At 47.0% G+C, this 24,581-nt stretch overlaps 1 protein-coding gene across 11 annotated transcripts in view; it reads left to right on the forward strand.

The window, feature by feature from the left end:
• The first annotated feature begins 1,410 nt into the window (after nt 1-1,410).
• The window catches only part of CLEC16A (C-type lectin domain containing 16A), a 236,576-nt gene continuing 213,405 nt past the window's right edge, over nt 1,411-24,581 (forward strand). For all 11 annotated transcript variants that reach the window (XM_054668203.2, XM_009430305.4, XM_054668201.2 and 8 more), the window contains exons 1-3: nt 1,411-1,707; nt 14,712-14,840; nt 19,399-19,532. In XM_054668203.2, the coding sequence (XP_054524178.1) occupies nt 1,628-1,707; nt 14,712-14,840; nt 19,399-19,532 (343 nt within the window). In that variant the 5' untranslated portion in view covers nt 1,411-1,627. The remainder of the gene's footprint in view (nt 1,708-14,711; nt 14,841-19,398; nt 19,533-24,581) is intronic.

Consider the following 24,581-nt stretch of genomic DNA (forward strand, 5'->3'; position numbering starts at 1 on the left):
ATGGCTAAACATTCAAACAACCGTGAAGTACACAGAAAAGTGAGTCTCTCCCACCCACTGGTTCCCCTTCTCTTGGGTAACCATTGCATGTCTTTCAGGAAAACATGATCTCGCCCAAAGAGCCTTCCAAAGCAGTTCAAGAAACCTTTAAATCTCAGGCCACACTGAGCTGAGTATTTTACATGCATCGCTTAATCGGAGGTATACAAGGCAGTGTAGTATGTATGTGCGTACTTTTTACAGATGAAAAATACGAGCCCAGGGATCCTACATTTCTGAGCCTGGGTGTGTTTCTTTGGAGGCCAGATCCTGTTCTTTTTTGCTCCATGACTTTGTCTTGCTCCACTCTATATGAATTACAGGACAAACCATTAAGCCTCCACTCTTACCCATTTCTCCAACTGCTGAAGGTGAAGCAAACCTTTACTCATTCATGCACTCTACCAATATTTGTTAAACACCTGCTATGTGCCAAACCTTGTGCTAGGCACTGGGGAGAACATTGGCCTCTGGCCCAGTTCTTTCTTGAGCAGAGTTAATGGGACACGGTGGACCTTTAATAAGGTTGATATATAGAAGTGACTGAATGAATGAATGGATGGTAAACTTGAGAAGTCTTGCCCACACTGAACTTACCACTTCTAATCCAGGGTAGAAGTTAGATATATTCTGGCTCATGCAGAAAGTTGGGTGTTTCCTTTCTCATTTTAACGTGGTACTTTGGGAAATAGCATGGATTCTGGGTGAAGACCAGAGGAATCCTCTGGAAGTACAAAATGTTCAGTTTGGTGCATTGTTGCTTCCAGCCTTTTCCAACACACACACACACACACACACACACACACACACACACACACTTAATTGAAGTGGAAAAAGAAAAAGGCTGTCAGGACAAATAAGGTTGTTATCTAGTGCCGTTTTGGTTTATAAAGGGAATGAAAAATAAGGGTGCGTGCGTGGTTATGAACCCTGGTTTTGCCACTTATTAACTGCATGATCTTGGGTAAGTCAACCTCTCAGTGACTCCGTTTCCGTGATGATAAAATAGGTTTGATAATAGTACCCAATTCATAGGATGGTTGTGAAAATTAAATACCTTAATATGTAAAGCCCTTAGGATAGTGGCTTTGCATAGTATACACCATCCAATACTATTCTTATTCTTATTATAAATCTAGTAATTGTTACTACAGTGGTGACTTTCCTTGACCCATCTACGCCGATTCCCTCTCCGGGACTGCGCCCAAAGCTTCCAATTCCCGCCCACCCGGACGATTCTGCGGTCGCTCCTCCTCTCGCCCCGCCTTTTCTGGATGGCCGTAGGCCCGCGGTTGCGCGATGCATGCCGGGCCTTGTAGTCCGTTCGCGGAGTCCTGCCGCCGAAGGCCTCGCGGGTGAACTGCATTTCCCAGCGCCCCACGCGGCGGCGGCCGTAAAGCGCGGCGGTCGAACGGCCGGTTCCGGCTGAATGTCAGTGCTGGGCTGTGGGCCGGGGAGGAAGGCGGCTCGCGGTTCGTCCACCGCCTCCGCCGCCGCATCCTCCGCTTGTGCTACCGCCGCGGGCGCTGGGCCGCTCTGCTGGTCCGGCATGAGACCGTGAGACGAGAGACGGGTCGGGGCCGCCGACATGTTTGGCCGCTCGCGGAGCTGGGTGGGCGGGGGCCATGGCAAGTCTTCCCGCAACATCCACTCCTTGGACCACCTCAAGTGAGTGTGGGGGGCGTAGCGGGAGGCCGCGGGGCTGGACAGGGGGACGGGGCGCCGAGCTCCGGGTCGGGGCTCTAGGAGGCGTGAGAGCGGCGGCGAAGGGCGCCCGGGGAAGCCCGTGTGGTGGTTAAGAGCGAGGGCTCGGGAGTCAGGGCGCCTGGGTTCGAACCCTGACCCCGTCGCTCTTGGCTGTGTGACCTTGGACAAGTCGCTTAATTTCTCAGAGTCTCCGTATCCCCACCTGTAAAGCGAGAGGATGCGATTTCAGTTTATGGACACAGACTTTGTTCTTGACGGTGTCCACCAAGTTTCCTGGCGGAGTACTTCTTAAACTGAACAGCTTAGGGGGTCAAAGGCCTGGGTCCTGGAGTCGGGCAGATCTGGGTCCGAATCTATCTGTGTGAATGTAGGCCTCAGGTTCCCCACTTGTAAAAAGAGTAGAGTGACAGCACCTGCTTCCTGCCATTGTGTTGAGGGTTGGTTGGATAAGAGAATGAACGTTAAGCTCAGAACACGTACAATTGCTCATTAAACGGCATTAATTATTATAAAAGAACAGATTATTTTCCGAGGGGAGTCTAAGCTGGGGGCATGCACGCTGAGACCCAGGATTTTGGGGCGATTGGGGAGGATGATGAAAAATAGAGACCTCTGAGGAGGGAATGACTCTACAGCTCTGGGGGAGGACAGGTGGCAGATAGGGTCTTGGGACCAGGAGGGCAGAAATTAAGTGGCTGGCTTTGCAGCCACACCTGCGTTCAAATCCTGAAACCACCATTAACTGGCTGTGTGACCTTGGGCAAATTACTTCACCTCTCTGAGTCTCCAGATTCCCATTTGCAAATGGGGATCGTGAACATTGTAATGGAAATGGAAGGTGACTGACCCAGTAGGTACATAGTAGGTGGCCAGTAGTGGTAGCTGTGTTTATTATCAGCTCAGCGAGGCCTTCCCAGACCACCCTACCTAACGTGCTCCCCCCATCCCAGTTCCTATCCATCACATCTTTCTCTTGCTTTCATTGAGTGCTTCTCCACTCTCTGCAATTATTCTTTATTTTTTATTTATACTTATTTTCTGTCTCCTGTTAAACTGGCACTTCACGAGGGCACAGACTGCTTGGTTTGTTCACAGTTGTATTCCCAGCATCTAGTACTGCTCTCTGCTTACTTAAAGAGTGGAAAAATGAATGATTGAATTGGGGAGAGGTGAAGAGCATGCAGGCCAGGACCCAGGATTTGGGGGCAGGTGTGGAGGATGATGAAAAATAGAGATCTGTTTGAAGGGAAAGGCTTTAGGGAGGGAAATGGCGGGGATGCTGAAGAGGGGAGTAGACAAACCTTCAGTGTCAAGAAATAGGCAGGTTTCCAGAAGGAGATCCTGAGACTACTAATGGGAAAGGAGGAGGATAGGGTTAGGGATATGGTGGGAAGCAGTGGAAGGGAGACGGGGCTGTGGAAAGGATTGGTGGGAGGGAACTAGATAGGGACTTCTCATGTGTCCCCGGGAGTGGGGTAGGGGTAGTGGCAGGGCCGCAGTTCTCAGCTGTGACCTTTCTAGCATGGAGCAGCATTTAGTAAACGTTTGTGAGTCTTGAAGAGTAGGGAGCAGGAGGGTTCACTATGTGGTAAGGGGCACTTTTAGAGCAGGAGGTGGTGAGAGAAGACAAGGGGAGGAAAGAGGCCCAGGACAAGTCTGGGGTGGGTAGGGAGGCGGGGATCTTAGATGGGAGGGCAGCTGGCCGGGAAAGGGAGTGGTTGAAGGATTTCAGGAATTTATCGAGTGGGTGGAGGTGGCTGAGGAGGGGAGGGGAGTTATCCAAAGGAGGTTGGGCCTCCTGCCGGCACCCAGGTACCTCCAGGTTCTCACCTAACTCTGCTTAACTCTAGCCCTTTTAAATTACCTTAATTTATTAATTTATCGAATGCATTATTCTGTACCAGGTATTTGCTAAGGACTGCCTGTGTGTTATTTCCCTTAGTCCTCACAAGTCTGAGTTACAGGAACCATTATTGTTTCCATTTTACGGAAGTGGAAACTAAGGTTCAAGGGGCTTCAGTGACTTGCCCCAAGGTGTCAGCAGCTGAAGGGTACCAGAGGCAGGATTTGATTCCTGAGCTTGTGTTCATTATACTGTCTTTCTGAATAAAACTTCCCAATAAGTCTGTTTGAGAACACTTGACTTGGCTGAGTCTCATCGCCAATGGGGCATCTTTGCCAGCCAGCAGGGAATGGTAAACGGTCTCTGGTTCCTTTGCAGTATCCTGGGAACTGCCTGGGTTCATTGTTTAGATCACATGTCTATCGGATGCTTCTTTGGAAACCCGAGTTGCCTGCCCTGAATCAGGCAGATCAGCTTAATCCATATTACAGCCCCAAGAACCTGAGATTTGTGTATTGGTGGGGGGGTTAGAAGATCCCCCAGTGACTTGGAAAAGAGTTTTGTAAACAGCCGGTGCCCACCCTGGGGCTTGTGCCACTCTGCATTTGGCTCTGTTAGTAAACATCTTGGGTCTTGGGTACAGAACAGCTCGTTCCCTGAGGGAGTTTGCAGGCTGGTGGGGGAGACAGCTGTAGAGCCAGTGACTGTACAGTGTGACAAGTGCTGAGATCGCCATGGACCCAGGGTTCTGTGGGAACCCTTATTGGGAGCTTTCTGGAGGAGACAACACCAGCACGGGTTCTCCAAGAACGAACAGAAGCCACCATGGGGGGGGCAGCAGGGGCGGGAGGCGGAGCACTGTGACCAGGACCCTGGGGGTTTTGTGGCATGTCCAGGTGGGGGCTGATAGCTGTGGGAAACAAGGCTGGAAGTAGGAAGGGGCTTGGGATTTATCTGACACTTCGGGTGACCAACCGTCCTGGTTTGCCTGGGCTGAGGGGTTTCCCAGGATATGGGACTTTCAGTGCTAAAACTGGGAAAGTCCTGGACAAACTAGTATAAACTGGTCACCCTACCAGTGACAAGTGACAGTTCTTAATACACTCTTGCCTTGATCTAGAGCAGTATGGATGGAGAGGGAAAGTTTAAGATAGTTAAAAGAATTATTTATTTATTATTATTATTTTTTAAATACACAAGGCATCTGGAAACCCTCTTCTTTTTTTTTTTTTGAGATAGAGTCTCGCTCTGTTGCCCAGGCTGGAGTGCAGTGGCACGATCTTGGCTCACTGCAAGCTCCGCCTCCTGGGTTCACGCCATTCTCCTGCCTCAGCCTCCGGAGTAGCTGGGACTACAGGTGCCCGCCACCACGCCCGGCTAATTTTTTGTATTTTTAGTAGAGATGGGGTTTCACCGTGTTAGCCAGGATGGTCTCGATCTCCTGACCTTGTGATCTGCCCTCCTTGACCTCCCAAAGTGCTGGGATTACAGGCATGAGCCACTGCACCCGGCCTAGACTTTACTTTTTTAGAACAGTTTGAGATTTACAGAAAGATTGAGAAGATAGCACAGAGAGCTGGAAACTGTTTTTAGCTTCATTATTCTTTGTAACACTCCCAGCTTGCAAACTGGTAAGGAATTTTCCTGTTAGGGTTTTACTTTTGCTAAATGGTAGAAAACTTCATACCTGTGGTCTCTGTCTACTGAACTGAGTTAGTGATTTAGCTCAGGCAGATTGAAGTAGTCAAGAGGTTATTTGCTACACACCATGGGTGGTTTATTGTCCAGATTAGTGGCAAGGCTGTGACATTGACTGACAAATGTCCACCACCAAGCGGAAGCCTGAGTGATGGAATCGTATGATTGCTACTGAAACATCATCTTTACCAGGGACTGCAAGTCTGCGGCTGGTAGAAATTGGTCGTTTTTGTATTGTGGCCTTCATTCTGGTCCACTTTGTGTGGGGGTCAAGATTTTTGGTTCCAGTTACAGAAACCCAGCTAGAATTGCCTTAAGCCTCAAATGGATTGAATAGCTCCTGTCACTGAATGGTCTGTCCCCGCTAAACCATGGCTGAATCCAGGTGTTTGGAGCCATCAGAAATCGGCCTTTTTCCACCTTTCAGTTCTACCTTTTTCCTGTTGGTGTCATTTTCAGGCAGGCTGCAGGCTTACATCATATCAGCTTAGCATTCCTGAGGAAAAAGAGAGCTTCTTTTCTCAATATTGCCAGCAGAAGTGCAGAATTGAGATTGAGTATCCCTGGACCAGCAAGGTCTCATGCCACCCCTGAACTGTCACTCTGGCCAAAGGTATAGGGGGATCTGATTGGCCATTCCTCACTCATATTCCCTTCCCTGGAGCAAGAGTGGGATTAGCTCCACTCAAGCTAGTGGAAAAGAATGAGAGAAAAGGGTGGTTCCCCATGGGAGAATCAGGGGTTATTGCCCAAAGAAGGCGGGGAATGGATCCATGGCAGGTAGACAGACGCACACCTACTCTTGGTGCTTTCAAGTTTTGGCTAAGGTGGCACTGACAGTGTTAGAGCTTGGGGTACAATATTGCCATGTTGATTTTCTTAAAATATCGTCTTCACCATGCCACACATTATGGGTCCTAGGCTCCCACTATGTCACGTCTAAGTTCTTCCAGGCCTTCCCACCATCTAGTTTGGGAGCACAGGGAGTTAGGAACATCCTTGGTAGGCAGACGCTGTTTAAATGGAGACCAACGGGGTGAGTAGTTGTTACCAGGCAGCGGGGTGTCAGGTGGAAGGAAGGATGTTTCAGGCAGAGGAAAAGGCATTTGAGAAAGCCTAGTGGGGCAAGGGGAGCAGTGCACATTGGCAGAACTCACGTGGTTCAGCAGGGGAGTGTTCACTGGGTGAAGAGGAAGTGAGGACCCAAGCTCAGAGCCATGCTTGGGAGAGTCTCCAGAGGCCAGGTCCCCTGGGGCCCTGTAAATCACTTTAAGGAATTCAGACTATGAGTGAGAACAGTAGGGAGCCACTGAAGGTTTTTTAACTACAGAAAGGCTGTGGTCTGGCTGAAGCTGGCAGAATGGATTGGACGACGGGCAGACTGGAGGTGGGCCTCCACATGTGTTGGTGGGGCGGGGAGCAGGGGCGCTGCTGCCGTCCCCTGGTGAGTTACGGTAGCAGCTGCTGTCATCCAGGTGTATCTCCTGTGGGTGGTCCACTCACACACATACCTCGCCTGCCCACTTGAGCTCCCCTGCTCTTTTCCTCCTGCCCATCCAAATCCCTAGCTCTATCCCGAAAATGCCACTTCTTCCCTAAAAATTGCCCTGGTGACTTCAGCCAACAAGAGTTTTGCTATCTTCTCTAACTTCTCCTGTGCCTGTTCACACTGTCCCACACAGTTAACACATTATTATGTACTTCTCATCGCCAAAGAGTGGGTCGGCTGTTAGCTCCTCTGCGTTCTTAAAGTTTCATCTCGGCCTTGAGTTAGACCCTCAGGAAGCTGGCCGGGGTTCCTGTACTTTGGCTATCAGACATTGTCTTCCTTTGTTACATATCTTTTTGTTGTTTTCTCCCAATTTGAACATAAGAATCATGAAAGCCTGTATGGCTTGTTCAGCTGGGTACTGGTATGCCAGCACAGGACGTGGCAGATAGTAAGCAATCAACAAATATTTGTCACAGGATGAACGAGAGGCAGACCTCTGTTTTCAGAAAAGGTCAGTCTTTTCCCAACAACTGCTTGTTCTCCCCAGTTTAGTCACAGCACCTATGCCAGAGCCATGACTTTCTCTAGGGCTAAAGCCCTAAAGAAAGGTAGGGTATAGCCCTGCCTATACCCTACACATCCCCGGCCCAGCCTCACTTGCCGGCCCTGTTTGACATCTTTAGGGGATGATTCACCAGGGGAAGCACAGCCTGTGAACACCTTCTCTAATCCTCTAGCCTGATTCCACCCTCCGTGAAGCTTCTCCTCATCCTGCTGGCCAGAAGGCTGAACACTGACCAGATGGTGGTTTTCAGGGCACAGAGTGGGACACACTGGGGAATGTCTGCAGGGCCTCTGCCCAAGTGCTGAATGGGCCAGACAGATACAGGCTCTGTGTCTCCCATCCCTCTACCACACCTGAGACATTGTTATTTGAAGCTGTGTGGATATTGGGGGGTAAATTTCTAACCCCCAGACCTCCTATCATTCTGCTTATCCTTTCTCATGCCCCACCTTGCAAATGTACATTTCAAAATCTTGAAGGAGGAGCATCCTAATAAGCTCATTATGGTGCAAGGCATAGCATGTGCAGAAAATGCTGTCACTGAAATGAACTTGGACCTAGTATTCCTGTCTCTGAAATGGACTGAATTGCTAATTTTTGAAGGATATGGGGCTTTATTAACTGTAGTGGTTTAACCTGTGAAATTAGTGACTCTTGAGAAAGCAGAGGCTATTGAGGCGAGATTTGTTTACGTCTGTCATCCTTGGTGATGCACCTCGAGTGTGTTGGTTACAGTTTCTCTTCTCCAGGCATTTCAAACTCTGAAGCTCATCTGTCGGTGGAGAGTTAGCTAACAGGCAAAGCTCGGATATTGAGACTGCATCTGCAGAGCTCCTGCTGGGGATATGAGAATACTGGCTCTTTTCCAGACAAATGGGAGTTAGAGCCTTTTATAAGGACTTTCCATAAGATCTGATAGTATTTTCATGCCTTTTTGGTTTATCTATTTGGTGTTTTTAAAATTTATTTTATTTTTTGTGTGTTAGGCATTCATAACCTCATGTAAATTCTTGGCCAATAAAATTGTTGCTTACTTCATTGTTTGCATTTCTGTAGTCCTAGAAGGGTTATAATCACGGGGTCTGGAGTTCAGTCTGCCTGGTTCTAACCTAGGCACCTCCTGTGCTGCACCAGGGCCCTGGGCAGATGCCTTAGCTCCCAGAGCATCATCCCCAAAGGGTCGATTGTTTCTGGGATTAAACGAAGCACTCAGACAGAGACTGGCAGTAATAGGAAGCTTCATCTGTTTTACTGAGGTACATACATAGTTTGAGAAAACACGTTGTCATTCTAACAGTGGTTATCATTGTAAGAGAAACATTTTAATTTGCTGCCAGTAAGTAGCAAGGTAATTATTCTGTCCTTTGAAACTTTTCTGAGATAAAGACACAGCTTTGCATACAAAGATGGTCATAGCAACATTGTTATCACTCACACAATTAGGAATCTTAATGCCCTTCAAAAGAGTTGCTACTGTGCTTGTCCTTTCAATGTCATACTGTGTAGCCATTACAGATATTTGCAAACAGTTGTTAATAACCAAAAAAAGTATTTTTGTTTTAGCTGAGGTGGGAAATAAGATTGGCACTGAAATGGATAATGCAACATGACCTCAACTATGTAAATATCCATAGCAAAGAAAAAGACCCGAGGAAATAGATTGCAACTCCAGCAGCAGTCATCTCTAGGCACCACGGTTGCCGTTTCTCTTTCATTGTTGTCAAAGTTTCCTACTTCTCTAAAGTGAATGTTACATTTATAATCAGAAGGTTTTATTAAAATGGGCCGGGTGAGTTGGCTCACACCTGTAATCCCAGCACTTTGGGAAGCCGAGGCAGGCAGATCACTTGAGGTCTGGAGTTCAAGACCAGCCTGGCCAACATGGCTAAACCCCATCTCTACTAAAAGTACAAAAATTAGCTGGGCATGGTGGCCTGTGCCTATAAACTCAGCTACCTGGGAAGCTGAGGTAGGAGAATCGCTTGAACCTAAGAGGCGGAGGCCGCGGTGAGCCAAGATCATGCCACTGCACTCCAGCCTGATGACAGAGCAAGACTCCATCTCAGAAAATGACAACAACAACAAAAAGTTATTAAAATGTTTATATCTCTGAGGTGGTTGAATTACCTAATCTTCCAAAGCCCTGGAGTTAGATACACCATTAAAACATTAAATCTTAATCCATTCAGCCTTTCCCCCCATTACATTCAAGCAAATGTATATTGAGCATCTCTTCCTAAAACACTGTGTAAAACGGTGTGCTAGGGCATTGTGGGACAGAAAGACGAGCAAGGTAAAGGTGTAACCCCCATTGGGCTTTGGAGCTTGCAGTCTACTGAGTATTTCTGTATACCAGCAAAAGACATTTAGAAAATGAATATTTGAAACAATATCATTTACAATAGCATAAAAAAAAATCGACTACCTAGCAGCAACTCTAACAATAGATCTGCAAGACTCCTGTCAAGTGAGCGTGGAAACAAATGCTGTAAATATCAGAATGTTACACTATTGTAAATATGTCAGTTCTCTCCAAATTTAGCCGTAGATGTAGGGCAAGTCTAAGAAAATTTTAGCACGTATTTTTGTGGAAATGAAGAAGGTGATTTTAAAATGTATATGGAGATTAAAAGGGCCAAGAATAGGCAATATTGAAAAACAGAAGGAAAGAAGTTGGAAGACTTAATTACCATATGGCAAGATTTACTGTAAAACTGCAGTAATCAGACAGTATGGTCTTGATACAAGGATAGACAAATAGATCAATGAAACTGGAGTATCCAGAATGAGACCCACATGGGTAGTCACCTGATTAATGACAATGGTGGCGCTGGAGTGCAGTAGAGAAGTGAGGGCCTTTTCTGTAAATGGTGCTGGGTCAAGTAGATTTCCATATAGAAAAACTTAATTTTGGCCAGTACCTCATATCATACACAGAAATCAGTTCCAGATGTACTCAAAGTCAGAATGCGAAGAGTAAAACAGTAACTTTGTTAGAAGTAAAAAGCATTTCCTTATAACCTTGGGGTAGGTAAGAACCTCTTAAGCTTGATACAAGAAACACCATCCAAGGGAAAGATTAATAAATTGAACTACATTAAAATTAAGAACCTCTACTCATCTAAAGACCCAGTATAAAGGGAACGAAAAGGTAAGCCACCATCAGAGAAAGTATTTGCAATATTTATCTCCAGTAAAGGGTTTGTGGTCAGAGTATATAAAGAACTCTACCAAACAAGCAAGAAAAAGCCACACAGCCTAATTTTAAAAATGGGCAGGCTAGGCGCGGTGGCTCACGCCTGTAATCCCAACACTTTGGGAGGCTGAGGTACGTGGATCACGAGGTCAGGAGATCGAGACCATCCTGGCTAATATGGTGAAACCCCATGTCTACTAAAAATACAAAACAATTAGCCGAGCGTGCTGGCGGGCGCCTGTAGTCCCAGCTATTCGGAAGGCTGAGGCAGGGAAATGGCGTGAACCCAGGAGGCAGAGCTTGCAGTGAGTGGAGATCGCACCACTGCACTCCAGCCTGGGCGACAGAGCAAGACTCCGTCTCAAAAAAAAAAAAATGGGCAAAAGACTTGCACAGGCACCTCACAAAAGAAGATATTCAAACAGTCCATAAACATATATGAACAGGCACCCAGTTTCACTACTGCAAGAAAGCCCCCACGCAATATCACTGCATACCCAGCAGATGGCGCCACCGACCAGGGCAAAGAACACCAAGTATTGAGAGGCCAAGAAACAAATGGAGTTCTCAGACCTTTCTTCCTGGCCACAGGTCTGTGGGCGAGCTACTGAAGGTCGCCAAACCTCACTTGCTGTCTTATCCTGTGCAGTGGCAACAGTGTGCACATCTTCAGGTTACTGTGAGTCTGTAGGTCACATGAAGCCCTCGCAGAGAACCAGGCACATGGGGGCTCCTAGAATCTTTTTTTCAGGACTTACTGCCCTGCCCTCTCTGCCTATAAGGGCCTTCTGGTAGTTACTAGGACTTTTCCCCCCAGAAATTATTTAATAAGGGCAACAATAACAATAGCTAGCACTTGTATCATACATAGTAACTGCCGAGTTAGTTATCTGTTATCTCCCAACCCCACCAAAATAGGTAGATACTAAAGTATTCAGGTACCATTGCTGTTTACATTTTACAGGTGAGACAACTGAGGTGCACAGAGGGAAAGTAACCTGCTCAGGATCACCCAGCTAATAAGTGATGGAGGTGTGCTCAGATCCAGGCATTCCAGTGTCTGTGATTAACCCTATGTTCTAATTATACCAGTGTTTGTAATTAACCATATACTCTAGTGCCTCTCAGGAAATACCAGACTTTCTCTACTTCCTGCTCTGGTTTCGCTGAACCTTCCCATCACGACTCCTGCCCTGAAGCCCTCTTTCCCTGTTTGAATCTAGCCTGATCTCTTTTCTACCTTCCTGGAATATTCCTTAGATAATGTAGTAATAATGTGAATAACGGCCCCCACCACAATGACCATAATCTAATCACCATGGCAGCCAAGCCTGCTTCTGTTGAGCCCTTGCTCTGTGCCAGGCGCTGTGCTTGGCTCTTTCTGTGCATGGTCACGTTGCCTCTCTGGAACAACCCAGTGAGGAAGCCTTGACTGTTCCCACCACTGTGTAGAATCTGAGCTGCAGAGAGGTGAAGCGCCTTGTCCAAGGCCACAGTTAGGAGGTGGCAGGGCCAAAGGTCAAGCCCAAGTCTGTCTGCCAGACTCCGAAGCCTGGCCTCTTCACCAGAGCTCTGCGCTGTCACTTGCCGTGTCTGGCGTTTGGATCCCTGGCTATGTTCAGTCGTGTATGCTTTGATCTAAGTTATGTTTACAAAGATCATCCCCTGCCCCATTCAGCATTTATTGAACACCTGCTGTGTATCAGACATTTGGAGTGTATTGGGGTCACCAAGATCAATAAGGTGATGGTGCTGACCTTGAGGAGCTCAGGTCTAGTATGGGAGGCAGATCTTTGCAAATGAGGGTGGGCTGTGCAGTAGCAAATATGTGTGGGTACAGAGGTGCCAATGAGGAGGGAACAATTAAATCCACCTGGGAGGGGGGCATGGGGAACGCTTTACCAAGAGATGCCCGAGCTGGGTTTTGAAATGTAAGTAAGAGTTTGCTGGTTGACAAGGACAGCAAGGGCATTCTAAGCAGAAAGCCCCATCAATTGAAGTCATGTGGTCCTAAAGAATTTAAAATTTCCTCTTCTTGTTGGGGATCTTCAGAGCAGACCCACCCACCTAAGCCACCGTCTCCCATTGACCAGGAGTATGATGTGTGATGCTAATAGATGTACACAGAAGAGAGGAGGGAGAATCTGCCCTTCTTCCATATTGCCAACAATGTCTTGTCACTGGCAGGGTGTCAGGCACATGGGGGCCTGTGTGGAGAGTGTCACTGATGGCCACAGCTGGAGTGGTGCGGTGACTGTCAGACTTCAGTGGGATTGGGGCCCTGCACCAAAAGTCCAATTCAATGGGTCTGGGACAACTTACAAAGGTGATTCTGATGCAGGATGCCTGGGAACTGCAGTTTGGAAAACTCTGCCGTTTGAAACTCTTGGGGAAGATGCACTTGAGGCAAGATGAAGATGTAGATTTGGGAGTGGGTCCTCCAATGATTCATCCCAGGGTGGTTCAAGTGCTGTTTGAGTTACCTAATTATAGAGGGAAACTGGGCCCATGCCCCCTCCCGCAGCCTTTTGGTAGATTTGGGTACAAGTGGTTGAGGATTTGTGTTTTTTGAGGGCTCTTCTAATTACTGCATGTTAAAAATTACATGCAATTTCTAATAAATTAATTAAATGCTTGATTATACTAGGTCTTTAAAGCATAACAAACAGTAACAGTATTCATAAATAAACCCTAGCCCCTTTAAATAGCAGATTGTTCTTTATTGTTTCATCTTCAAGCTGCTTCCTCTTTATGTCTTACCCATTTTTAGAGATTGTAGATGGGACAATCCTATCTAGACCTTTCCTTCCTTGCTCTCACCAGACCCCCAGCCCTGAAAACTGAAGTTAGCCATAAAAGAAATCAGGAGAGGAGGGCACTTTTCCTGAGTCACTTCCTCTTGGTGTCTGCTTTTCCTTCTCAAGCCTGAGCTCCCTTGACAGGTGAAGTTACCTGGGGCTGTGGGCCCTGGAGAAGCCATCTGAAAAGCCGTACCCGGTGGCACTCCCAGGGCATCCAGCTAGGCTTCTGGTCCCCACGCTGTTCAGGACTGGCCTCGGTGATTCTTTTGGTCTCCCCCACCAGCAAAGAGGCCTTGAGGACTGGAAGGTGTCTACCTGTCTCTGCTCCAGCACCTGGCATTCAGGCCTGTTTGGGTAGATGAAGTACAGCACCATAGCCTCTCCAGCCCTTATTTATTTATTTATTTAGAGTCTCGCTCTGTCACCCAGGCTGGAGTGCAATGGTGTGATCTCGGCTCACTGCAACCTCCACCTCCCAGGTTCAAGCAATTCTCCCTGCCTCAGCTTCCAGAGTAGCTGGGATTACAGACTTCCGCCACCACACCCAGCTAATGTTTGTATTTTTAGTAGAGACAGGGTTTCGCCATGTTGACCAGGCTGGTCTTGAGCTCCTGACCTCAGGTGATCCACCCACCTTGGCCTCCCAAAGTGCTGGGATTACAGGCATGAGCCACCGCTCCCAGCCAGCCCATTTAACTCAGTGAATTTAACAATCTGTTCTCAGCAAATAAGACCATTGCCCTTGGGCTGCAAACCACCCAGATCATTTGAGCCATAAGTTCTGATGGGCTCACTGCACTTGAGATGGATTGTGGGCATTCCAAGGGGAATTGCATGTGATTTTTCTCCCAGCAACTGCTGTGGGACCCAGCCTTCCTAAGCTGTGGCTCCATCTCTCTAAACCTCAACATTAGCCTGGCTGCAGGTCCCGTGTTAGGCATCCAGCCTGAGCTGTATGTCCCCACTTGCTCTGAAGGCATCAACATCATGGGAAGCATATGAAACAGGTGGCTACTTGCTCTTCTGTCAGTCCTGCTGAATCTGAATTTCCGAGGGGGCTCCAGGAGCCCCCACTTGATTCAGTTCTCCGGGTGATTCTCTTGCACACTGCAGTTTGAGAGTAGTTAACTTCAAGGGTTTGACGATTTTCTTGTCTCCGTCTGGGTTGGTGTGTCCTTGGTTTAACCCTTCAAAGCATTGTCTGCTATTTTTCTTGGGTTGTGAGTTACATCTAATCTGAATGGGAAATTGCATTACCCAAACCTGAAAAAGCAGTGCTGTATTGTCTCCAAAATATTGCTAATGGTCATGGAACTTGGCTTGCATTTCAGTTGGTAACCTTTAATTTCCTTTTCTCTCATTTCTCTCAGGTATCTGTACCACGTTTTGACCAAAAACACCACAGTCACAGAACAGAACCGGAACCTGCTAGTGGAGACCATCCGTTCCATCACTGAGATCCTGATCTGGGGAGATCAAAATGACAGCTCTGTATTTGAGTAAGGGTTTCTAATGATTGCTGTTCTTTGATTATTCTTCTTTGAATGTTTTTCTAAATGTATACTATGAGTCATTCTGGATGATTTCAGGATTTGACGCTAATTTGATCTTGCCTAGATATCTATCTCTGTCTAGCTGTAAAAAAAAAAAAAAAAAAAAAAATGCCCCTGAAGCACTATAGAAATGCAAGCCAAAAATGGGGAAGTTATGGAAATGAGTGTCTCTAGAAAACCTGAAAATGTCATGGGTAATTTTCCTCCAGGTTGTGTCTGATTATTTTCCCAAAGGAAGGAGAACATGTCTGGTGGTTAGATTTGACATGAACAGAAGGCCTGTGCCCTGGGGGAGTCCCTGAGGGCTCCCAGTTACCATGTTTACTGATGACCAGGCACAGGGCTGAGCTCCTGATGAGACGGTCCACCTAAGTTTCCCACCCACCCCGTGGTAGAGGCCCTGTTGGTGTCCCCTTTTTTGCTCAAGGTCACATAGCTGGTAAGCGGTGGAAAAGTGACACACCCAGAATCAGTGAGGGGTCTCGCAACTCACCACTTCCTAGGTGAGCAGTCCTCAGCCAGGCTCTTCATCTCCCTAAGCCTCAGTTTCTTTACCTTTAAAAGAGAGAGAAAAAGTTCTCTTTGTCTAGTGCCTGGTACAGGAATAAATGATAGCAAATGATAAAGACAGACGTGCCTCACTGGACAGTTAAAAAGCAAGGGCCGCCAGGCGCGGTGGCTCACACCTGTAATCCCAGCGCTTTGGGAGGCTGAGGCAGGAGGATCGCTTGAGCCCAGGAGTTTGAGACCAGCCTGGGCAACATACAGAGACCTTGTCTCTACGTATAATTAAAAAATTAGTCATGCATGGTTGTGTGTGCCTGTGTTCCCAGCTACTCAGAAGGTTGAGGTGGGAGGATTGCCTGAGCCCAGGAGGTCCAGGCTGCAATGAGCCACGATCTTGCCACTGCACTCCAGCCTGGGTGACAGAGTGAGACCATGTCTCAAAAAAAAAAAAGCAAGGGCTGTTAACTGTGAACTACCTCCCTAATAGATGTGCCTTGATGTCTTAGTGCAGAAGGATTTGGGGCTGGGTTATGACAACCACCAAACACGGGTGTGTGTGTGTGTGCGTGTGTGTGTGTGTGTGTGTGTGTGTGTGTGTGTCTGTATTATAAATATTGAGGCCACTTTTAAAACTCATTTTTGAAAAGTAAAGGTGTTCTATTTTTAACCTGGTTTCTTATTAGATATCCAAATAAGAAGGATATTACCTTTTCATGGATTCAGACAGAATTAGGCAGCACTGAGCAAGTTCCTGAATATAGGTTCAGGGTAGCTTTATATTTTCATCAGCAAGGTTATCCAATAAAGCTACTTGTGGAAATGCAGACTCTTTAAAATGCAAACCTGTAAACACTGGCTATGATCTCCAAAGCAGAACATGTGAGTCATGAATTTGTGTTTATATACAGACCTAGTTCCTTTAAGGATCCATGGGGAATTTTGTTTTTTTTGTTTTGTGAGATGGAGTCTTGCTGTGTCATCCAGGCTGGAGTGCATTGGCGGGATCCCGGCTCACCGCAACCTCTGCCTCCCAGGTTCAAGCAATTCTCCTACCTCAGCCTCTGGAGTAGTTGGGATTACAGGCATGCACCACCACGTGGGGCTAATTTTTGTATTTTTAGTAGAGACGGTGTTTCGCCATATTGGCCAGGCTGGTCTCAAACTCCTGACCTCAGGTGATCCACCAGCCTCAGGTTCCCTAAGTGCTGGGATTACAGGCATGAGCCACCGTGCCCAGCTGGAATTTTTTTTTTAATATCTTTTTGGAAATCAAAAAGACCCTTGGGTTAAAGATTAGAAACTGTGTCCCCCTTGACTAGAATGAACTTATTTTTTTTTTTAGAGACAGGGTCTTGCTGTGTTGCCAGGGCTGGTCTCAAACTCCTGAGCTCAAACGTTTCTTCCTCCTCAGCCTCCCAACATGGTGGGATTACAGGCATGAGCTACTGCACCCTGCCTAGAACGGACCTGTCATTCTAGGTCCCAAGATGACACCCTGTCCATCTGTCATCTTAGAAAAGCTGCTGAGCTCTTAGGGTCTCCATGATTCTTAAACAGTTATCCAACAAAGTCCCTAAGAAAATTTTGTTTTTACTACATTTTAAAATTTTGGAATAATTTTAGATTTATAAAATAGTTTCGAAGATAGTATAGAACGTTCCCATTGTAAGTGTCTTACATTACTGGGGTGAACTGGGCAAAACTAAGAAACTGACATTGGTACAGTATTATTGAGTCAACTTCAGTCCCCATTTGGATTTTGCCAGTTTTTCATTAATATCTCCTTTCTGTCCTAGGATCCCATCCATGTTCCCATAGTACATTTGGTTGTCGTATATCCCCAGCCTCTGATCTGTGACTCTTTTTTAGTCTTCCGTTGTTTTTGCCACCCTGAAAGTTTTGAGAAATGCTAGCCAGGTCTCCTGTGGAATGTCCCCCAATCTGGGTTTGTCTCATGTTTTTCTCATGATTAAACTGGCAGTTAAGGGGAAGAAAGCTATAGGAGTAAAGTTCCCCTCTCTTGCCATCATCACAAGGCATTCACGATATCCACATGACATCCTGGTGATGTTACCTTTATCACCTGGTTAAGGTGTTGTCTGCCAGGTTTCTCTACTATAAAGCTACTGTCTTCTCCTTTCCCCACACTGTTCTTTAGAAGAGAGTCACCAAGTCTACCCCACCTTTTCATGATGAGAGGGTGGGGGTTAAGGTCTACCTTCTAGAAGGGGGCAGTATCTACATGTATTATTTGAAATTCTTCTGCATGGAAGATTTATCTCTTCTCTCTCATTTATTTATGCAGTCATTTGCTTATATTAATATGGACTCATGGATATTTATTTATACTTTGGGCTATAATTCAGTATGTTGTTATTTTATTGCTCAAGTTGTTTCAGCTTTGGCTATTGGGAGCTCTTTCAGTCTGGTTCTTGTATCCCCTTGATATGCTCTCTTCCTTTTGTTTTTTGAGCACTTCTTACTTCCTGGTACTGTAAAATGCTCCAGTCCTACAATCACCCTTTTTTCCCAACGAATTGCCCACTCCCCTATGGAGTTTTAAAAAATCTAGGTTCATGGATTTTATGCTAGACCTACCCTGTCAATCCCTGGGGCAAGATCTAGGTACAGGCATTTTAACAAGTTCCCAAGTTGGTCACAGTGTGGCAGTGAGTTTGCTGGTGGCCCTTAGGAGTCACTGATTTATGCAACTTGAACTGAAGGTAGACAAAAATAGGCCAAATGACAGAAATACTCTGGAGGTCAACATGAATGGCATTTACAGGCAGATGGGCCTCCGAGTTGGAGAAGATTGTAAGGGTCTTTTTTAGGCCATTTAAATTTTTTCATCTATCCGTTCATGGATTCAGACAGAATCAGGCAGCACTGAGTAAGTTCCAGGCCCATGACCTCACCACTGTGGAGATGCCAGACGAGGACAGAGAGGCACCCACAACTGAGTCAGCCCGCAGGCACACCTCATTTCTTCCAAGTGTCCCAGATGCAAGATTATCTGGTGTTAGCTTGAGTACAGAGAACACATAACTAGAAACGTCATTCTCTTCCTTTAGAGAAAGGCACTGGATGGTCTGTTTGCTTTTCAAGACTGAAAGAGCCAACGTGTACCCCCAGAAGCCAGTGCCGCTAGGCTGTGTACAGACAAGTATCCTATCCACAAGGAGAAAGGCAGAAACAGACCTGGGGATGGGTTAGTAGGGTTTCTCCACCACATCAGTACCTGTGTATTTCTTTCTAGTTATTTTCCCCTAGAACTTGACAATTTGGGAGCCACAGTACATTTGGTTGTCATATCTCCCCAGCCTCCTGTGTTCCGTGACTCTTTTTTAGTCTTCTGTTGTTTTTACGACCCTGAAAGTTTTGAGAAATGCTGGCCAGGTCTTCTGTGGAATGTCCCCCAAAATGGGTTTGTCTCACTTTTCTCATGATTAAACTGGCAGTTAAGGGAAAGAAAACTGTAGGGGTAAAGCTTTTTGGGAACTTTTTTTTCTTTTTTCTTTTTTTTTTTTTGGCTCTGTCACCCAGGCTGGAGTGCAGTGGCCTGATCATATCTCACTGCAGCCTTGAACTCCTGGGCTCAAGCGGTCCTCCCACCTTAGCCTCCTGAGTAGCTGGCACTTCAGGCATGCACCACCACCTAATTTTTTTTTCTTCTCTGTAGAGGTAGGGGTCTTGTTATTTTGCCCAGGCTGGGTCTTGAACTGGCCTCAAGCGATCATCCTGCCTCAGCCTCCCAAAGTACTGGGATTGCAGGCATGAGCCACTGTGCCCAGCTCTAAAACTCATTTAATACTCATAATTATCTTATTCCTTTGCTGGGAATTCCAGTTGTGGCAGGTGACAATGGGTGGCATGACCTGTGCAGATGCCTTGGGGGAGAGGGGTGAATCTAATACTTGTGTTGTGAATGAAACCAGATAATAATTTCTGTTTCCACATGTGGAAGCAAGCCACTGATGCTTTTCCATTCTCTCCCCAGCTTCTTCCTGGAGAAGAATATGTTTGTTTTCTTCTTGAACATCTTGCGGCAAAAGTCGGGCCGTTACGTGTGCGTTCAGCTGCTGCAGACCTTGAACATCCTCTTTGAGAACATCAGTCACGAGACCTCACTTTGTAAGGACATTCCTTGGTATTTGCCTCTGTGCTGCTGTGCATGTAGCAGGGTGAAGTTGAGCGTGGTTTTCTGTGTCTGCGCTTACTATTCGTCGGCTCAGGCTATCCTAACAAAATACCATAGACTGAGTGGGTTAAACAATAGAGATTTGTTTTCTCACTGTTCTGGAGCATTGAAGTCCAAGATTGGCCAGGCATGGTATCTCATCCCTGTAACCCCAGCACTTAGGAGGCCAAGGTGGGCAGATCACTTGAGCTCAGGAGTTTGAGAACAGCCTGGACAACAAGGTGAAACCCCGTCTCTACAAAAAACCACAAAAATTAGCTGGGTGTGGTGGTCTGCACATGTAGTCCCAGCTACTCAGGAGGCTGAGGCAGGAAGATTGCTTGTCAAGGAAGTCGAGGTTGCAGTGAGCCGTGATTGTGCCACTGCACTCCAGCCTGGGTGACAGAGCAAGACCTTGTCTCCAACAAAAAGAAAAAGTTCAAGATCAGGTTGCCAGCAGGGTTGGTTTCTAGTGAGGGCTCTCTTCCTGGCTTGCAGACGGCCACCCTCTTGCTGTGCATGGCCTTTCATCTGTGTGTGAGTGGAGAGAAATTGAGAGAGTGCTAGCTGGTGTCTCTTCCTCCTTCTATGGGGACGCCAGTCCTATTGGATGAGAGCCCCCACCCTTATGACCTCATTAACCTTAATTACCTCGCCAAAGGCCCTGTCTTCAAATACAGCCACAATGGGGGTTAGAGCTTCAATGTAGGAACCTGAGGGGGACATAGTTCAGTCCCTAAGCCTGTGTTTGTTTCTGTGTGGTGGGTACTATGAGAGGGTTCCCCTCTGCTGATGATGCTGGGGGTGTTTGCAGTTCTTCTTTATGACTTGCTATTAAAGAGTTGGGGTCGCTGAATCATCAGCCAATGGAATAAGCACTGGAAGAAGTAAGACAAGGAAGACCTCTGCCAGAGGGCAGGCAAGGGTGTGTGCATTGGTGCCAACCCTCCTGCTTCAGTCCCTCCACCCAGCTAGTGAGTGTGTGACTCCGAACTTCTTACCTGCCCTCACTAAGCCTCAGTTTCGTCATCCGTAATAACCACCCCTGAGAGGCAGGTGCCGTCAGTGCTTTCATTTTAACCCCCAGGCGCCAGCTCTAGCAAAGCCAGAATAGAGAAGGGGTTTCATCCCAGGCGATTAGCTCAGTGGCCTTCAGTGAGGGGACATTTGGCATCATCTAAAAACATTCTTGGGGGTGCTGCTGACATCTAGTGGGTAGAGGGTAGGGGTGCTGCTAAGGACAGGCCCCCCACAACAGGGAATTACCCGGCCCAAATTGTCCCCAGTGCTGAGGCTGAGAAACCCTGGTTTGGTTCCTAATCCTCCACGCTAGACTGCTAGCTTTGTTATTCCAAGGTGACTTCACCAAGCCCTGGCCCTGCCCGCCAGAAGTGGGGGACAAGTGGCCAAATGTCTATATCAGAGACAGGCTCTAAGTCCCCAGGACAGGTCTGAAAAAAGTCTGCAGTGGGCAGAAAGAGGTAGAGATGGTGGCATTCCTCTGGCCAAGAGGGAGAGGTGAAAGGGCTGCTGAGTGATGGCTCTCGCAGCCACCGCTAGGTGGTGCTGCTGCCTCAGAGATGCCTTATGCTTCCCAGTGACCGCAAGTTGACAAATGTGGGCCGACTCCTGTCTCCCTAAATGGTTTCCCTTGTTACCAGCGCCTGTTTCACTGGATGTGAAATGACTGCGGTTTCTAAAAGCTCTGAGGGGAAGATCCAGCTCAGTGGCACAGGCCCTTGACTCAGACTGAACCAAGTCCCAGGCCCAGTTCTGCCCCACACTCCCTCCCTGCACGTGCCTGGACAGTGAAGGCTCCGAGCTGCTGTTTATGCATCTGTCAAGAGGAGAGCACAGTGGCTGCAGCATAGAGTGGCTGGGCGTGAGCGTGAGAGCAGGTGTTCAGAGCGAGGCACAGGGTCTGGCAGATAGGACATGGCCATGGTGTCGGTTTTGTCCTTTAAGGCAACATCACCCTCAGTGTCCCTGCCCTGGGAAGCCTCTCAAAGTCCAGCTAGGCACGGGGTGACTGGATTGAGATGGGGGTGGGGCAATCACAACTTACGGCTTTTAGAGTGTTTCTCTGAATTATATGGCTTTTAAAAATTGTATATATTTAATGTGTACAACTTGATTTAATATATACATATACACAAAAAATGTGTACATTGTAAAATAATCACGGCAATCAAGTGAATTAACATATCCATCACCTCACTTTTGTGTGTGTGGGTGGGGGTTGTGTGTGCACATTGTGTGATGAAAATATGCAGTAGATCTGTTAGCAGATTTCAAGTCTATAACACAGTAGGATGACCTGTAGTCACTGTGCTGTACATGAGAGCTCCGGAACTTACTCATCGTGCATGGTACCCTTTGATCAGCGTCTCCCCATTTCCCTCCTCCCCAGTCCCTGGTAACCACCCTTTGACTCTCTGCTTCTATGAATTTGACTGTCTTAGATTCTCCCTGTAAGTGAGATCATGCAGTATGCGTGGCTTTTCTTGTCCTGGCACCGAAAAGGGTGCCCTGCTGTGGGAAACCCAGGCAGATGCCCCTGGCTTTATAGCCCCTTCACCACAGTGCTTTTATAAGCCCTGCAAAAGGGGTAGAAATCATTGCACGTTTACAGAACTTGGATTTGTAAGGGGTGAGGAGGTTAGAAGACCTTTGCTTTTATTTTTATTTTCTAATCACAGAAGAAAAAATGTCCTCATTGTTAAATAACGAAAAGCCAAATGTTAGAAAAATGTAAAGTCAAGTTTCTGCAGAATTTAACCCTAACAATCCATTGTGCACCAGCCATTCTGCTGTTTGCTTTTCTTTTTCCCACCTTCCCAGTGTATCTTAGATCTCATTGTCCCGTTCTGTAACCCTGCCTGGTTTGGTTTAGGAGTGGCAGCTTGTTGTGCTATTATCTGTTTAACCTGACCACGGGCATTTAGGTGGTTTCCAGCTTTTCACTATTACAAGCTACCATTTCACAAATGCACCTGTTGCCTGTTGGGGTTAGTGACCTAAGTGACAGAGTCCCGAGAGACTGAGATTACGTACAGGCTCCCGGGTTTATTAGAAAAGGATACCACAGAAAGTCAGCCACATAGTGAGGGGGTAGTAGAAAAATCCCAGCCTGATAATAGAGGCACCTCCAACTGTCCTTTGGTGGCCCCCAACCACCCACAGAGTCATCTCTTGGAGGCCCTGGAAAAGTCCCTGCTGGGGAGTGGAGGGAGCCTGTCGCTGTTCCAGCTCCAGGGTACAGCTGAGAGACTCACAGTTGCACATCTGAAGCTCCCAGTATGGTGTCTGTGCTGCTGGTGGTCTGGAAGCCACTAACCAGTCACAGCAGGGCTCAGTAAGACACCCCAACACTCCTTATCCTGCCAGCCCATTACCCCTCCCTACTTCTCGCCCAGCAAGAGCCAGAATGACACAGAAAGAAAAAGAAGTGCTCTGGGTATCAGAATCACCTGGGTGACACGATACCCATGTTAGACTCCAGGTGGATAAATAAACTGTGGACTATTCAGAGAATGTACTACTATATAGCAAAAAAGAAAAGAAAATGGAAAAGGAAAGAAGGAATGAACTACTACCATTGCATACACAGCAACCTGGAAAGCCCTCAGATGTGGTAATAAGCGAAAGGGGCCAGACATAGGAAGTGTGCGTACTGTCTGCTTCCATTAGATAAGGCTCATGGACAGGCAAAACGAGTCTGATGTGCTAGAAGCAGAATAAGGGTTGCATTGGGGTAGCGGGTACTGACTGGGCAGGGGCATGAGGAGGCCTTCTGGAGAGCTGGGAACGTCAGATTTGGGATCTGGATGGTGCTTACACCGTGTGTATATGTAAAAATTCATCATGCTGGGCACTTAGGGTTATGTATCTATGTGTTTTATACATAGATATACCCGAGGCTGGGTACTTTATAAGGGAAAGAGGTTTAATTGACTTACAGCTCAGCACTGCTGGGGACGCCTCAGGAAACTTACAATCATGGCAGAAGGGGAAGCAAACACATCCTTCTTCACATGGCAGCAGCAAGGAGAAGAATGAGTGCTCAGCAAAGGGGGAAGCCCCTTACAAAACCATCACATCTCGTGAGAACTCACTATCACGAGAACAGGATGGGGGAAAGTACCCCCATGATTCAATTATCTCCACCTGATCCCTCCCACAACACGTGGGGATTATGGGAACTACAATTCAAGATGAGACTTAGTTGGGGACATAACCATACCATATCATACATGTATGTGTGTGTATATTTCCACATATGTCAAGCTGTCCACTTAGGATTTGTGATATACATAACCCCATCTCTAAAAACATTAAGATTCCTAAGATTCTGCCTTAGACCCATTGACTCCTTGCTTGGAGGGATCCCCAAGCACTGCCTCAGTAGTGTGATGAGCAGGCGATTTTGAAAACTGCTCTTCTAAGACTACAGACCGCACAGCCTGTCTGCCATGCCCGCTCAGAGTGCATAGTGGCTTTTCTGAATGCAGTGGCTTTCCCGGAGAACTGACTTCCAAGGAGTACCACGCCACAGGCCCACACTGTGGCTTCCGTCACAATCCCGGGCTCCCAGATTCCTCTTTGTGGTGTTTTTGATGATTCCCAACAGACTGTTGAGTTTGACTTTGATCGACCTCAGTTAGGTACCTCGACGGCTCCAAATAACTTAATGGTTTATTTCCTCTTCACCCAAGAGGAACTGTTTTCATTCCTGGAATATGGTAGAGATTTTCTTTGTTTGTTTTGTTTTTAGAGACAGGTCTCACCCTGTCGCCTAGGCTAGTCTCCAGTGATACGATCATGGCTCACTGCAGCCTTGAACTCCTGGCCTCAAGCTGGGACCACAGGTGCACACCATCACACCTGGCTAAAGCTGAGATTTTGAATCTCCGAATAATAGTAATAATAAGAAGAAGAATGGCAGTTAACATTATCAAGTGCTTGCATTGCGGCCCATGCTGTCCATTCACACAGCCAGTGAA

The sequence above is a fragment of the Pan troglodytes genome, chromosome 18 (assembly GCF_028858775.2).
Source record: "Pan troglodytes isolate AG18354 chromosome 18, NHGRI_mPanTro3-v2.0_pri, whole genome shotgun sequence".
In the NCBI taxonomy this organism is placed as follows: Eukaryota; Metazoa; Chordata; class Mammalia; order Primates; family Hominidae; genus Pan; species Pan troglodytes.